At 37.0% G+C, this 17,725-nt stretch overlaps 1 protein-coding gene across 2 annotated transcripts in view; it reads left to right on the top strand.

The window, feature by feature from the left end:
- The window catches only part of Vwa8 (von Willebrand factor A domain containing 8), a 281,922-nt gene that overhangs the window by 78,862 nt on the left and 185,335 nt on the right, over nt 1–17,725 (top strand). For both annotated transcript variants that reach the window (XM_070026692.1, XM_070026693.1), the window contains exons 15-16: nt 10,225–10,393; nt 12,448–12,525. In XM_070026692.1, the coding sequence (XP_069882793.1) occupies nt 10,225–10,393; nt 12,448–12,525 (247 nt within the window). The remainder of the gene's footprint in view (nt 1–10,224; nt 10,394–12,447; nt 12,526–17,725) is intronic.

Raw genomic sequence — 17,725 nt, 5'->3', positions numbered from 1 at the left:
TGAATGTACAGTCGGTTGAGAATAACCATTAATATACAGTCATGTTATATTAACTAATTTTCACAGCAATTCCTATGAGGTTGTTAGTATTGACTTAATTTTATAAATGATGAAAGTTCAGAGAGAGAGAGAGAGAGAGAGAGAGAGAGAGAGAGAGAGAGAGAGAGAGAGAGAAACACAAATGCAACAGCTGAGATTTCCAGGAGTAAGAAACAAAGTGAAAATAGATATAAAAGACAATTTTAAAGAGCTAAATATGAACTCTGTATATCTTACATGATATTGAATTAGTATTTATTTTCTTAAATATCATAATGTCATTGCAGTTATGAAGGAGAGTATTCCCATTCTTAGGAATACCTAAGAATAGAATACCTAAGTATAGAATAAAGTTTAAAAGAAGTTTGCAATTTCCAAATATTTAAGGGAAAAAGAAAAGGATAAAAGACACAGACATGTGTCAACATGAATGCACAAACCAGACATCAAGTGAGAATGAGAACACAGCGTGTTAAAAAAAAATCTCAAAACTGGAAAAAAAATCTAGGTGAAGGAAATAAAATTGTGTGCATTTTTCTCTTTAAATTATCTACAGGTTTGAAAATTTCAGAATAAAACCTGTTCATGAAAATATTTTTTTAGCTGCATGTATTTTCCCTTAGAGGAAGTTTGGCAAATATCAAATATTTTCCATGCATAATTGCATTTCTGTGGAGTGTGTGTATGTGTATATGTATATATGTGTGTGATATTGAAGTTTCACCTCAGAGCCTCTCACCTAATAGGCAGGCACTCCACTGCTGAGCCATACTTCCTTTTTTCGCACTGGTTATTTTTGAGATAGGGTCTAACATATGGACAGTAATCCAACTATTGGGATAGTAGGTGCACAACACCATGCCTAGACCCTTCATTGAGATGAAGGATCATGAGCTTTTCTGCCCTAGAACTTCGGTCTTCTCCATCTCTGCCTCCGCCATTGCAAGAATGACAGGTATATCCCATCACACCCACCTGTTGGTTGAGAGGAGAGTCTTTCAAACTTTTTGCCTAGGCTAGTCCTAATTCAAGATCCTTGCAATCTCAGCATCCTACAGAGCTAGAATCAGCACCTGAATTCTATGAATATTTTTTTTGGGAGGGGGCGGTCATGGGCCTGAACGCTGGGCCTGGGCGCTGTCCCTCAGCTCTTCAGCTCAAGGCTAGCGCTCTACCACTTGAGCCACAGTGCCCCTTCCGCCTTTTTTTCTGCTTATGTGGTGCTGAGGAATCGAACTCAGGACCTTATGCATGCAAGGCAAGCCCTCTACCACTGAGCCACCTTCCCAGTCCTCTATGAATGTTTTTAACAAGATTAGAGATTGGCATATTGGAGAACTCCTAGTAACTTCAATTGACTTTAATTGAAGCTTCTCTCCTTCCCATAGGGCTTGCTGCCATATTGACAGGAAAGTAAAATAGGCTCTGACTATAAGGGAGTGGAGTAAGTGTCAGTGGTAGGGATAGGGTGAGCAGACAGATTGAGGATGAGTATGATCCAACTATTATTTGCATATATGAAAGTGAAACAAACCTGTTAAAATTATTTTGGGAGGGAAATGTTAAATTTCTTCTGTGTTATTAAGAATTTCACTCAATTACACAATTTCTTATTCTTCTGAAGAGTATATTATGAAATTCCTCTATCTAAAAAATTTGAATGTTTACGTATGCAAGTTGTATGCATTTCATACCTTCAGTTCAGAACATTCATCTTTCATACATTATTTACATGTGACTCACTTACTTAGGAGAAAGTTTGTATTTTTCAGACAGATAAATCAAAGCAATTGGTCAATACCTCACAGCAAGCTTGCCTGGAAGTTTTCCTTAGGACACCACGAGCATTGTACTCACGCCAGATGTCCCAGACATGACAACCCTTTTTCTATGAAAAGGACCTAAGGTTTTCCTAATGGTCTCAAACAGTTTTGCAAATGAAAAACACTTTTAGGAACAGAGTGACCCTGGGAGTCATGCTCAGGGTTTGGCTTACATTGGTCAGTAATACTTTCTGAAGTTTCCCACTTTTATCACTCTCATATGCTATCTCTCCCATACTTACAAACTCAGCTTATGACTTTTTGTCCACTATGTATGCAACCCGGTTTGCCTCCACCTCTAGAGGTCACTCTGAGAAAATGGAGATATCACAGCAAGGCTTGCTTTCCTTCAGACTTTTATTTCCCAATGTTGACTATACATGAAAACTCGAACTAAATGACTTTTTCAAACCATTTATGAAAAGAAATCAGGCCCTTTTCATCTATAATCATCTATCATTTTCTACTTCTCTACAAACTAGTTGCTAAACTTTTAGCGACTTTTTTGTTACCTACTAAGCAATATGTTTTCATTGAGATTTCTTGAATAATTTTTTAGTGATAGAAATTATATCTCTGTACCAGTGTGTCATGTCTGTAATCCTAGCTCTTCAGGAGGCTGAGATTTGAAAAGCTCAGTTTAGAGCCAGCTGAAGCAAACAAATACCTGATAGTATTATCTGTAGCTAACCAGAAAAAAGCCAGAACTAGAGGCTTGGCTCAAATGGTAGAGCACCATCTGTGAGCAAATAAGCTGATCAAGATCCTGAGGCCTTGAGTTCAAACTCCCAAGTACTGGCACAGGGGAAAAATTTATATATTGATTTTCCACATAGAAAATTAAGGATCAATCCTTATAGCTCCTTTCTTCTCACTACACATGTGTACTTGTCTCCATTCTTCTTGAAGAGTTACTTTATTTTGTTTAGAACTTTGCTCAGTTTTTATTGAGCAAAAGCATAATGCATTTTATTGTGATATCATAAAGACAATATCTGGCTGAGCCACTTAGTTTACTGTAATCATTTTCCCTTTAGTCATGCATCCTGTTTTTTTTTCTAAAGTTAGTAATTACATATGAAAGCCATAAATAAATAATCACAATACCAATGTGGATGTTAGAAAAAAGTCTGGCAGCACAGAAGAGGACCTATTTTCTATGTATATATCACTTTTTCACCCTGAATCTTTCTTCTGTGGAACTCTTTTCAGCATATTCAAGCATGTCTCATGTTTACAATCATCATTTTCCCATGTTGTATTCTCACCTAATCTGCCCTTGTTGTTCTTTATACTTGCATGAAGCTATGTAATATCATCTTAGACTTCTCTGTTTCAATATCCCTGGTTTCCTGTACTTTCTCTTCATAAATCTTTCATTATGTAGATATGCTGTACCTCGTGGGCTAAATTTCTAATTTTCATTCCTTTTCATAAACTCAGGGTCTCATGTTCTTACACTCTACCATTTGAGCCATACTTCCACTTCCAGTGTTTTGCTGGTTAATTGGAGATAAGAGCCTCTTAGACTTTTCTGACCAAACTGGCATAGAACCATAATCCTCAGAGCTCGGCCTCCTAAGTAGCTAGGATTATAGGCATGAGCCACCAGCACCCAATTAATTTTCTTAATCTCTCCCCCCCTCTCGCTCTCTCTCTCTTCTCCCCACTCCTTCCTTTTCCTCCCTGTCTTCTGAACATTCACCCTTATGGTATTAATAAAACTTAAGGCCTGATACAACCAGGTAATGCTCTACTGAGCTACATTCCTATACCTCAGCTTCTCTTATGTTTTGTCAATTTTGGGGGCCTTTATTAACTTTTCTGAGATAAGCTGTTCTAACAATTATTCTCCTGTCTTGTCTAAAGTGTTTTTCTACTTGAAAACTGGATTCTATTTCTTATAAGTTCCTTATTTGTAACCAAGAAGGAAAGTTTTCAAATGATTGTAAACAGGTTTTAGTTTTTGTTGTTGTTGTTTTTGAGTGTAATCTTTTTTACACAATCTGCTTCACTGTTAGGTATAGGTTACTTGTAAATTTCTTTACCTCTTTTTGGTTAACTTTGGTTTATTTTGGAAACTCATTTTTGTTTTTCGGAGAATGAATATGTTTTTTTTTATCATCACAATGAACTAGATTCTTCTAAGTCAGTTGGCATTACTTCTTTCAGTGTTGTGTTTATTGGGTAACAGCTTGTTACTGAATTTATTGCTTAACAGTTTGACAAAAAGGACACATAACACTATAAAAAGCAGAAACTTGTACTGGGCAAGAAAATTAATTCATTTCATGAGTTGTTCTTGTGAATATGACCTCTTATCTAGCTTGAGTTGATTTATACTCTATCCATATCAAATGTCATTCTTGGCATTCACATTACAAACTACTACTAGAAACTGATGACCCAACGTATCTCTTCATTTCTGTACTTAATGACAAACTGAAGTTCAGCAGAGACTTGCCTTTATAGTATTAAAACCCACTGGACTTTCATTTTAATTTTATTAATGTTTTATTTGTAGTTGATTTTAAGACAGGAAAAAAGATTAAAGGTAGGATGACAAAGAAAAATATTGCTTTTTTTTTTTTTTAAGAGGAAGGGTTTTAGAGGAATGGGAGTGGTGGCCAAGGCTGATGTGTCAGGTAAAACTGCCTGACTGCTGGCTTCCATAGTCTTGCACAAATAAGTCTCACACCAAGAGATCAGAATTCTAAGAACAACTTCTACTGATCTGAGGAGTAATGTCTCTTGAGAGGGGACTTTACAGCAGTTGGGTGATTTTTTGTGAAATCTGAATACTGTGGTGGTAATGCAGATTTAATAATGTCTTTGCTTCTAGACCAAATTTTGTAAATTTAAATATCTGCTTCTGCTTCCAGATCAGAACAATTTTTATAAGTATGTTGGCAAGATTTCTTTTTTTAAATTTTTAATAATTTTTTTATTGTGGATATACCATACAGAGGGGTTACAATTACATGAGCAAGGTAATGAGTACATTTCTTATTAAGCATTGTTGCCTCCTCCTTTGTTTTTCCCCTACCCTCCCATCTCCACGACTACACCCCCCCCCCACCCACTCCCTGGCCAAAGTTCTAAAGTTCATTTTTCAACATAGCAGTTTGTACATCTCATTGTTGCAATGGGTCCACCTGTATCCCTATTTAAACAATTTGTTTTTTCCCTTCCCCTCACCAGATTATAATAGTATCAAATACAGTGAAAACAGGGGTTATACCTTGGGGGAGGTACATACAAAGCAACAAGGTGATTACCTTATAAATATGTTAGAAACAATAAATAGTAAGAAAGAAAAAAAAACTTCTGTCCTTATCTTGGGGTTCATTTTGCCTAACACCATCTTATCTGACCTTTTCTTGGCAGGATTTCTTTTGTTATAAGTAGCAAAAAATTTCAAGATATTTCAATAGGAAATTTTTGGTACTTCATGGTAAAAGGATAAAATTAGGCCTGAGGAAGAGTAGAACCTGGGGCTTGGATGTCACCAGGACTCTGACTTGCTTCTGTGCTTCATCTCTTTGTTTCTAAGGTCATAGTACATAGTGCATAGGAGATAATATAATACATGTTTTTCAATGAGTAAATCTGGGATAAAGTTTAGAAAATTCAGGTAAATATATCTCTGTTAATACAGGTATAGGTAGAATTCTGGACTAACAATATTACCTTGTTTAAACCTACTAATTAGGGATAGTTCAATGCCTTTTAATAACAAGTCTGATGGCATAAGGTCCCATCATTAACATCTGCTGGTTGTGTGCTATCAGTGTTTTCAATTTCTTGGTATGAAACCCACTTTCAAAGCAATGATGGTTGACTCTTGCTACCTTCATTGTTAAATAATTCTTCCTCAGTACTGTGCAGGTGGGTCAAATACTTAGAACACACTTAGAAATATTAGAAACTTAGATTGTTGTGAGATACCAAGAATGCATTGATGTGGAGACCTGAAATAGTGTGAAGGCCACACATACTTACAGTGCCTGAATTTCTCACAGGAAATAAAGATCAAATAGAGCTGCTTCCTTTAATAAGAAAAAGAAAACTTACTTGCAGGACAAATGATGGCCCATAATTGCACTTTGGAACACAATTCTTAATAGATTAGATTCTGGAGAACCTTTTGCTTTTTCTCTTAGCCATGTTTGAAGACAGCATATATGTGGAGTCTTTTGAGGAACCTCCATAACTGCTTTCCAAAGTGGTTGAACAAGTTTATACTCGCACCAACAATGTAGTAGGGTTCCCTTCTGTCCACATCCCCTCCAGCATCTGTTGTTATTAGAGTTCTTGGTTATAGTCATTCTAAATGGTGTGAGGTGGTATCTCAATGTTGTTTTGATTTGCATTTTTTTTATGGCTACGGAGGTTGAGCATTTCTTCATGTGTCTATTGGCCATCCTTCTTTCTTCTTCAGAGAAGTTTCTCTTTAAGTCTTTAGCCCACTTATTTATTGGGCAGTTGTTTCTTTGAGGATTTGTTGTTGGGGGATTTAATTTTTTGAGTTCCAGGTATATTTTAGACATGAGACCCTTGTCCATTGTATGGCTAATGAAGATCTTCTCCTAATCTGTGGGCTTTCTATGGATCTTGCTAGCTATGTCCTTTGCCGTGCAGAAGCTCTGCAATTTCATGCAATCACATTTGTCCAACCTTTCTTTGATTTGTTGTGTTTCTGGGTCTCCATTAAGAAAATTTCGGCCTGTGCCAAGGATACCTAAGGGTTTCTCCTATTCCATCCTGTAATGTTTTCAGGGTGTCTGCTTTGACTTCAAAGTCTTTGATCCATTTGCAGTTGATTCTCATGTACGGTGATACATAAGGATCTACCCAGATGCCCCTCAGTAGATGAATGGATCAAGAAAATGTATGTATATATATATATATATATATACACACACACACACACAATGGAATTTTATGCCTCCATCAGAAAGAATGACATTGCCCCATTTGTTAGGAAATGGAAAGACTTGGAAAAAATTATATTAAGTGAAGTAAGCCAGACCCAAAGAAACATAGGTCCCATGGTTTCCCTTATTTGCAATATCTAGTATATGTCTGAGACAAGCAGAAACGGTCAGATAAGTTGATGTTAGGTGAAATGAACCCCAAGATAAGGACTCAAATGGTTTTTCTTTCTTGCTGTTGTTTCTAACATATTTATAAGATGATTTCTTTTATGCTTTGTATGTCCCTCCCCCACGGTATATCCCCTGTTTTCACTGTATTTGATGTTGGTACAATTTGGGGAGGGGAAAGGAAAAAATTGTTTAAATAGGGATACAGGTGGACCCATTGCAACAATGAGATGTACAAGACGTTATGTCAAAAAACGAACTTTACAACTTTGGTGCTTGGGAGGGGGCAGCGGGGGGGGGGGAGAGTTCTGGCGGAGAGAGATGGGAAGGGACAGTAAGAGGAAACAAAGGAGGATGAAACAATGCTTGATAAGAAATGTACTCATTACCTTGCTCATGTAATTGTAACCCCTCTGTAAGGTATTTTCACAATAAAAAAAATCAGCAATCCTTTTTTGTTTTGCTTTTAAAACCTTGAATGTTTAGGAAATAATGCCAATTTATTTGAAGGTAAGCCATATCTTTTATTTCATTTGTTGTTTTGTTGTTGACATTGTATATTCCAACAAATTAACCCTTCATTTAAATTTTACAATGTTTCTTTCCTTTCCTTTGTTTTGAAGACAGGGTCTTTTTATGTAGCCCACACTTGTCTAAAACTTATGATTCCCCTGTCTCAGCCTCTTGAGTGCTGGGATTACAGGTATGAGCTACCATACCATTCTTGTTTCCCCAGTTTTTAATCAGGTATTACTTCTGTAGCCTTGGAATTCTCCACCCGTTTGTCTAATCATCCTAAAGTACAGGGCCCATCCTCTGCTAACTTTCAGACTTAGAGAACATAACATCAGGAAATGACTTTCCCTATAACCTATTTGTTTATAAGGAAGCCTTCAGGGAGAACCTGGGAACCGAGAACAAAAGTCCTCCTCATCCTGTTGTTCAGTAGTTTGATAGCTGTTTTTGTCAGCCTTCACTTTTCTCTATCCACTGAATCAACTGTCTAAGAAACTTCTCCCTTCAGATTTGTAAGACCCCATGCTAAAAAGCCCTTGACAATATATGTCCCTTTACTTTATTTAAATTCAAACCACCTAGCTAGCTCCTATTTTAGTTATTCTTCTAGTTATGACTTTATAGCACTGCTTTGACTCCTTCCTTCTTTCTTTCTTTCTTTTTTTTTTTTTGTCGGTTGTGGGGCTTGAACTCTGGGCCTGGGCGCTGTCCCTGAGCTCTTCAGCTCAAGGCTAGTGCTCTACCACTTGAGCCACACTTCCGGTTTTCTGAGTGGTTTATTGGAGATAAGAATCTCACGGTCTTTCCTGCCTGGGCTGGCTTTGAACCTTGATCCTCAGATCTCAGCCTCCTGAGTAGCTGGGATTACAAGTGTGAGCCGCTGGGCCAGCTTCCTTTCTTCTTTCTTGGTTTAGCCATATAAATTGGACTCCTTTTGTCTAGCTAATTAGCTGTTGACTTTGTTTAGTCTCTGATTTTTCTCATCAAACCATCTTAAGTGAAAAACTAATCTTCAATTTTAATTTTGTGCACCCAAACCAGACTCTGTCTCCCACCTTTATCCCAACTAGGTATCAGAAGGATCAAGGTTGAACATTTGTGGCTACGCCTGAGGCATCTGCATATAACAAACTACTTAGCTGAAGTGGAAAATGGAATAACCTGCCTCTTTAATGTTCTGATTTTAGAATTTCCCATCTCCAGTTTCTAGTCTATGACTATTCAATCACTAGCAGTCCTAAGGGACCATTCTGTCCTGGATTTTTAGGAACTATACATGTTATTATCCTTCCCTGTTTTTCCAGAACAACTTTTTGGGACAAGTCATTCCCCAGGTCCTATAGGAATATAACTATATCTTCTTTTTATTTACTTTTAATTTTTTAAATTTTATTGTAAAGATGCTATACAGAGGGGTTACAGTTACATGAGTAAGGCAAAGAGTACATTTCTTGTTATTTACTTTTTTTTGTCGGGTGCCAATCCTGGAGCTTGAACTCATGGCCTGGGTACTACTGTCCCTGAGCTTTTGTTCTCAGGGCTATCTGCTCTACCACTTGAGTACAGCTGCACTTTGAACTTTTTGGTGCTTAATTGGAGATAAGAGTCTTGTGTACTTTGCTGCCCAGGCTGGAACTGAACCACAAACCTCAGATCTTAGACTCCTACTAGCTAGGATTACAGGTATGAGTCACCAGCACTTGGCTACATTTTCTATTTAAACCTAGAAAATGGAAATGATCTGGTAGCCCTTACAGATTCATTGAGATACTGCAAATTGTGATTTCTAAAATTGCTTTCCCTGACTTACAAATTAAAATGTGACCTTTAAAGTTACAGATTATAAAACCAGGAATTAGTGGACCTGCCATTTAAAAAAATCTGAACTCCTGAAAGTACTCACGTGATTCTTTTCATACATGTTCTACCTCCTGGTATTATAGCTATCTAATCAGCTAACTGAAGTTCTAATGTAATATTGAATGATAAGATGCCAATTACATAGCTGTATTTTTGTTTTCTGAAAATCTAGGCAAGTGTTTAAGTTTTATCTCTTTTTCCTCTTAGCAAGAGCTATATTTCCTTGCCAAAACATATTTCTGCTGGGTTTTTTAGCAGAATTGATAAAAACTGGCAACATCAATCCTATGATTAGATCACAACAAGGAATTTTTAGTCATTCATCCAAAAACAACTCAAGTTACTTCACTAACCATGTCAGGTCATCTTTTTCTCTTGTATGTCCTAGAGTAACTTCATGCTTCCTCAGATTTCCTAGCAGAGATTTTTAAATAGATCATTTTAAAAGTCATAACTTTCAGCTGTAATTCCAGCTACTTAGGAGGTCTTTCTGTGGCTGATATAGACTGGGCTCCTTGGAAAACAGGAGATTTAAAGTGAATAAGTAAAAAAGATCTATGTAACAAATATGAACTAGATGGAATTTCATGTAGTTTAAGGGACTCTAGTAACAACATCAGACGTAGTAACACATCAAAAATGGTAATTTAGATAAGGGCTAGAGTTTCATAAATAGATAATGTACAATAATTATTAGTAGCAACTATTTATTTCTCTTACTCTTAGGATCTTAGAATACTAGACTTTTTCTTGAAATCTCATTTTTTGGATAATTATTTTTGCATTTATTAATGTAATGATGTTTATCATTACCTAGCTTCAGCTACCATGACCTGATTTCTACTGTGAAAAGTTTGTGTTTTCTTTCTTTCTCCTTTTAGATCCATTTTTCCTATCCATCCTTCCTTCAGAATCATCGCTTTGGCAGAACCCCCTGTTATTGGCAGCACAACACAGCAGTGGCTGGGACCAGAATTTTTAACCATGTTCTTTTTCCATTATATGAAGCCACTTGTCAAAAGTGAAGAAATCCAAGTGGTGAAGGAGATGGTAAGAATGAGGCCAACTCTAGTCTAGTGTATATAGCTGTTCTTTCACTAAGGTACCCTAATACATGCTGGTGTAGAGTTTGGTATTTTCTTCATATGGGATATAGGTCAATGGTTTTAAAACTTTAATACTTTTCAAAATCAGAAAAACAGATTAAAACAGATCTCAGCTTTTCCATAGATGTTTTGTCAGTAGATGGTATATGACAATTTGCATTCTGATTAGTTTCCAGGTAATGTACATTCTACTAGTCTTTAGACTTTGAACACCACAGCTCTAGGTCGCCTCTCCTCTACCCTCTTGTAGATGCAGTCTTACAATTCCTTTTATACTCAGTCAGAAATGACTGTTTTTAAGTTCCTACTGCAAAGAGTAACCAAATGTATTTTAACTCCTTAGATTTTTATAGAAAATAGTGAATTTTCACAGTCCCGACTCAATAAATCTTACATTCACCTGACCAGTCATCTAATAGCTTCTAGGATTTCTGGGATGTGTGTGTGTATGCGTGTGTGTGTGTGTGTGTGTGTGTGTATTTCTATTAATTTCAGTGTCTTCTTTAACCAAACATGTGTTTAGCACTTTTGAAATTCTACCACTACACTATTTGTTGTAATAGTACTAGCCACATTCAATTAATAAAGAAAAAACACTCAGTTTCTTAGTCACATTCAATAGCTATCCCCATAAGGTTTTTTTGGCTACCTTTCCATTGTCATAGAGAGGTCTATTGGACAGAGCTGTTCTAGATCACTAGTAATTAATTTTTTACATAAATACATTCATTCTTTTTGAAATAGAAGATGGTCTGATTGTTCTCAGGTTTTGTTGTATGGTTATATACAAGGTCATTGGCTTCAGTGTTGTATAGCTGGTCTCTAAACATCAAAATTCCCCAAATCTTAGCTTCTAGGTCTAGGGTAAATACTTTAGCTATTGTTTCTTCTGCTGAAAACAAGGATAATCTAACAACTATTTAAATGACCAAATAAATCTTGAGCAGTAAATAGTCTTTTGAAATGGTTATATTATGCCAGCTCTTATTTAATAATTTCTCTCTGGTCTTTTAACTTAAAATTTAAGAATTTGTTACTTGCAAAAGATTTACATGCAGTTTAATTAATACTTAATCACATTAAGGTTTGCTAGAGTTAAAATCAGTGTGCGTTATTTGGACAAATTTTGTCAGAGTTCATTGATAGGTTGATCGTGGCTCTCAAGTATGTATTTTAAAAGTCTTTGAGAAAAATAGTCATTTTGAACATCCATTCTTTGTACTAGAGTAGCATATATCACTTAGTAAACATATATAAATTTTCTACTAAAGGAATTTGATTTCAATAAGGAAATGCCTAAATAAGAGTTTAAAGAAGTGCTCTGAAGCCAACAAAACAGGAAATTATAACCTTTCCACACTATATGCCATTAAAAAAATTCAGTTAGAGATTAGTTTTTAAGTTTTCTGTGGGTGATTAAGTTATATGTGGAAAACTGTCTTGGTTTTATTTGCCTACTTTTTAAATTTTATGTATTTATTTTTGTGTGTGTGCACTGGTCCTGGTGCTTGAACTCAGGGCCTGGGCACTGTCCCTGAGCTTTTGTGCTCAAGGCAGCACTTTACAGCTCCATTTGCTTGTCTCATTTATTAATGCAAAGTGGAGGCTTAAGTGTGTCTTGGTAAATTGGCTTAGCAACTTTTTTTTCCAGTCCTGGGGCGTGAACTCTGGGCCTGGGCATTGTCCCTGAGCCTCTTTTGCTCAAGGCTAGCACTCTACCACTTGAGCCACAGCACCACTTCCAGCTTTTTCTGTATATGTGGTATTGAGGAATCGAATCCATGGCTTCATGAATGTGAGGCAAGCACTCTATCACTAAACCACATTCCCAGCCCTGGCTTAGTAACTTTATTCATACATTAAGTATGTAATCAGTAGCAGAAGTCTTTATATACATTTAATTCTAATATCATTTGTTATGTAGTCTTCATTTCTGGTTTACTGATGGGATTTCCCAATTTATTCTTCCTGTTTTTCCTCAATTCTCTCATAAAATAGGTCCCAAATATACCTCAGGAAGCACTGAATAAATTGTTATCTTTTACACACAAACTCAGAGAGACCCAGGATCCAACGGTAAGTCTGGATTTTCCCACAGGATTTTCTATTATTGACATGCTGCAGCTTTGAAAGCTATTTTTTAGCTGATACTTTTTTATCCTTAGTGCTATGCTTTATCCTATGCATATGCTTAACTCTTAACTCTGATTTCAGTGATCTGAACATTCTCCCAGGTCCTCCTGGTTCATATCGAAGAGAACACTTTTAGCTTCGAGAAATACTTGGGGCTCCTGGAGGTTCTGCTCTGCCCCCTCTCTCTCCTTCACTAAGAAAAGTTATCTATTCTTACTGTTTGAAGTCTCATCTCTAAGTTAATGCTTGTGCCTTTATCTTCAGCTTCTAACTTCTAACTTCCCTTTATTCTTTATGCCTTGTGTTTCCATCCAAAGATGCCAGAGTAGAAAGATAAAAGGCTGTTTTTAACTCCGAGTCTCTGTTGTCAATTACAAAATAGGAACATTACCATCTACCTCTGTCAGTAGCTTGCAGTGATCAAACATAAAGATGTATGTAAAGAATCCCTTTCTTAGTAGTAGCTGCCTAATAAATGTCAGCTTCATTTTACAACTGAGTAATTTGAAATCACTATAAATTCTCCATGTACAAATAAGGCAACTTTTCCCTTTAAATCCATTCTGTTTTCTGATTTAATTTCCTGACCTTGTTAGCAACCTCTCAACCAAATTACCTAAATTAGAAAGCTTGACATTATTTTTGATTCTTTGTTTTCCTGCTTTCTTCACTTAATCTGAAAGAAAATTTTTCCCATATAGCATCTTGAGATCACATTTGTTCTCTTATCTACTGTCAATACTTGTCTTAGGACAGATTGCATAATCTTTCTCCTGGGATGTTGTTATTTCCTTTTCACTGCCCTTTTTACCACTAGTTCATTTACCATATAGCCTTCACTTAGTTTCTTGTGGCTATTTTAACATTGCCATAAATTGGTAGTTAAAGTAGACAGAAATTTCTCTGTTTGGACAATGAAGTTTAAAGTCATTATCACTGAGCCAAAATCAGAGCATCAGCCAAACTGAACTCCCTGGAAGGCTGCAGAGGAGGCCCCCGGATGTTTTCAGTGTTATCATCCAGCATGCCTGGACTTGTGGCCTCTTTATGCCAAAACTTCCTCTATCTTCCATCACCTTCTTCCTCTGTGATTGGTTTCAAGTCTCCTTCTGCCTTCCTCTTACAGTCCTGTATAGGATTTCATTTAATGCTAACTCAGTAATCTAGGATGATTCCATTATTTCAAAATCTGTATCTTAATTTTATCTATAGAGACAACCTTGCTGTAGAAAGTAACATTCATAGATTCTGAAGATTATGATGTGGCTGTGTGTGTGTGTGTGTGTGTGTGTGTGTGTGTGTGTGTGTGTGTGTGTGTGTGTGTGTGTGTGTGTGTGTGTGTGTGTGTGTGTGTGTGTGTGTGTGTGTGTGTGTGTGTGTGTGTGTGTGTGTGTGTGTAGATAACATCAGATCTCTCATAGGTCTCCTGTTAAGTACTCTTGGGACCTCACTTCACCTTTCCCTCTTGCTTGTTCTTTTCAGTTGTGTGGTTTTGTTGTCTATTCCTTGAACACACCAAGTTGGCCAAGGAAATGCCAAGTGGCATTTCCTCGTTCTAGATGCTCCCCAGAGATAGCTGCAGGTTCCTTTTTGCCCCTCTCATATTTACTCAGATGTCACCCTTCTGGTAAGGCTTTTCTGAGGCAGTCAGTTTTAGTGTGGAATTACCTCCCCACTACATCACCACCCCTGGTACCCTTTTACATAATAAGTCTGTTTTGTATGTGTGGTGTATGTTTGTGTGTATGTATGAGTGTATACACATGCATGTGTGCATACATATACACATGTAAACAAATCACATGCCAGTCCTGGAGCTTGAACTCAGAGCTTAGGGCATGTTTTTGCTCAAGGCCAGCACTCTACCACTTGAGTTCACAGCTCCACTTCTGACTTTTTAGTTGTTAATTGGAGATAAGTCTATTCTGCCTGATCTGGCTTCAAACCTTGATCTTCAGATCTCAGCCTCCTTAGTGGCTAGGATTATAGGTATGAGCCACTAGCACCTGTCAAATAGCCCATTTTTAGTTACTTTTTGTGGTTTTGGTGCCCTCACGGGTTTTATGTTCATGGTGTAGGACTTTTTATTTGTTGTGTTCCCTGTGTATCAAGTATCAAGACCTTTGCCTACAACACAGCTGGTATTCAACAGATACTGCTAAATACAGGAGCATATAAGTCATATATATTATCCTGGGAGTGACTTCTGAAAACTATTAGGGATTTCTTCTCTCTGCCCATAGGCTAAAGATAGCCTCCAAGTGGGCCTGCCAGTTCATTTGACTCTGCTGATTTCCAGTTGAGGATATAAGAGCAAGGGTGTTCTGCCCAAACTTGGAGTCTTGCTACTTTGTAACTTAAACATGTACTGAGATGTTTCTGCTTTGGATAATGCCTGGAATGTGTACTTTTTCCTCTACTTGTCTCACAGATTCCCTGTTCTGTGATGTCCCTCTCAGCCTTCTTAGTCAAAAGTAACTGCTTTCATGATACCTGTACTTCTGATATTACCTATTATAGGTTATTACAGTTTATCTCTCCAGTTAGTATATGGACTCTACCTAGAAGATATTTGAGAAATGAATGAATACACTGATGAATTACTAATGTATCAACAGATCATTCCTAGAGATTTCTCTCCTGAGAGTGCTACATTTTTTTATAACAAATATTAGTTTTGATAATTTCTGATGAGATCTTTTAAGCTAAAATACTAATATTCATGTTAAGATAAAAATTCCTTTGAGGTATGGTTTTAAATTGCATAGCCATAGTAACTGAGGAAATGTGCTTTACATTTTCAGCCTCTTTTCTGCAAGATAGAATTTCGGTTAGAGGTTCAATAATATAGCTAAACGTGATGGCACATGCCTCTAATTCTAGCTGTGAAAGAAGCAGAGATGGGAAGATAGTCCAAGGTCATCCTGGACCAAAAAAAAAAAAGTTAGAGAAACCCTGTTTCAAAAAGCAAGTTGGGTGTGCTGCCCCATACCTCTAATCCCAGCCTCTAGGAAGGTAGAGGTAGGAAGATTATGGTCTGAGGCTGGCCCCAGACAAAATTGAAATCTTACTTGAAAATAAATTAAAGCAGAAAGGGCCAAGGGTATGCTCAAGTGGCAGAGCACCTGCCTAGTGATTATTATAAATGGTAAGTACATTGGGAACTTTTTAATTAAGTTATACAAATTTTTAATTGATAATATCAGAGCAGAGATAACTAAAACCTTAATTTAAATGCTTAATTGGGTCATCTTGAGGTCTGAATTTTTTTTTATTACTGTAGATCATTTTGGTGTCATCACGTTAAAGAGCCTATGTTCAAATAAGAAATTTTCTCACTGATCACTAGGATCAAATATGAAGCTTGAATTCAGGATTATGCTTGCAACGTTGTGTTCTAGAAGGTTACCTGAGGGCTGATCAAGACTCTTGTTATAAAGAGTCTTCTGTTTGGAGTCACTTATCAAACATTCTTCATGAGTAAAATGAAAATTTCTGATGGTCCTAGATATTAAAGATGGGAAATTCCAGTTGTCCCTAACCTTTGGTACTTTCAATCATCAACCTGGTTCTTACCCTCAGTTCCTCCTTTGTTCTCACCTAGTCAGTCATCAAGTTCTGTAAGACATTTTTTTTCCTCTTTTCTCTCTATTCTTATGGCCATACTCTTACAATAGGACTTTATCTTTTTCTAGGCAGATGAATGAAGTAGCCTTCTATTTTCTGCTTTAGTTCTTTGCACTTCACCTAATGTACATACTTCTACTGACTTAAGTTAGAAATGAAGCCAATAATAATCTGATTTGAAACTATATTACTGCTTTGCACACAGCAATGCATTATTGCCCTTAGGAAGAAGCCAAACTCCTCAAACCGTCATTCTCAGGTCTGGGTTGGTTGAGAACAAACCTGCCAACAGGACTATGTACTGAAGCTGGGCTCATGCCCCTGCATTCTTTATGGACTTCATCTCTTTGCTTTCATGCCATGCTTTATAATGTTCTTCTGTCCAGTTGAACATTTTATTTTATTTTTTTCAGTTGAACATTTTAAGCCACTGTAGCAAATGTTAATCTTTCCACTTATTTTAGTATTAAATTATATGCTATTTTGAAAGATAATTTATGGTTTCCTATATTTAAAAATTGTCTCTATGTCACAAATACAAATTTATTGCAAACAAGAATGGACCAACCGTTTGCCTGAGTTCTTTTTTTTGGGGGGGGGGGGATTCCGGTCGTGGGACCTGGACTCTGGGCCTGGGCACTGTCCCTCAGCTCTTCAGCTCAAGGCTAGCGTTGTACCACTTGAGCCACAGCGCCACTTCTGTCTTTTTTCTTTTTGCTTATGTGGTGCTGAGGAATCGAACCCAGGGCCTCATGCATGCAAGGCAAGTGCTCTACCACTGAACCACCTTCCCAGCCCCTGCCTGAGTTCTTTGAAACTTAAAATTGTTTTTTTTTTTTTTAACAACAACAACAAAGAAGGGATAGATAAGAGTCATGTTCCTAATCCAGCACCAGGGGGCTGTTTAAGTCATGTGGTAGCTGAAATATCCTATTAACAGTAGACAGAAATAGGCTATTAACAGTAGTCTATGAAACTGTGAAATTTGTAGGGAAGGGGAAATCTGTTCTTTTTTTTTTTCCTTTAGAACCTTCAGAGAGGACCTGTAGCAAAACTTTGAGATAAGCAAATGTGTGAGATGTCTTTGGTATTTTCTCCTCATCCATTTTGAACCTTTTCTTAATTTTATAATCTCCTCCTCCAGTTCCAAAAGTGCTCACAGCCACTTTACTGTCTTTGTCACCCTCTATGACATTTCAACTTAGCCCGCTGCACCTCCCCTACCACCCCTCCTCCCAGGCCCTGTAGCTTCAAAAGTGCGTCTCTCCTTTGTTGCTTTGAGCTGGGAATTAAGCCAGTAATCATCTGATTCACTCAAATTGTGTTAGTGTATCATCCCTTTCCTCTGCTTGATTGTGAAGAGGCTGAATGTTTAATAATCTGCCACTTCTTGAGTGCTCATATTTTTCTGACCTGTGCTACATATTTTAGAGTTAGGATAACTTTTTAATTCTCAGAACAACTTCAAAAATCAGGTCATTACTGTAGCCATTTCAAAGATAAGGAAACAGAGGAG

This window comes from Dipodomys merriami, unplaced genomic scaffold (assembly GCF_024711535.1).
Source record: "Dipodomys merriami isolate MVZ:Mamm:240054 unplaced genomic scaffold, mDipMer1.0.p SCAF_188, whole genome shotgun sequence".
Taxonomy (NCBI): domain Eukaryota; kingdom Metazoa; phylum Chordata; class Mammalia; order Rodentia; family Heteromyidae; genus Dipodomys; species Dipodomys merriami.
Note: the sequence above shows the minus strand (reverse complement) of the source record. Positions and strands in the feature narration are given on the sequence as shown.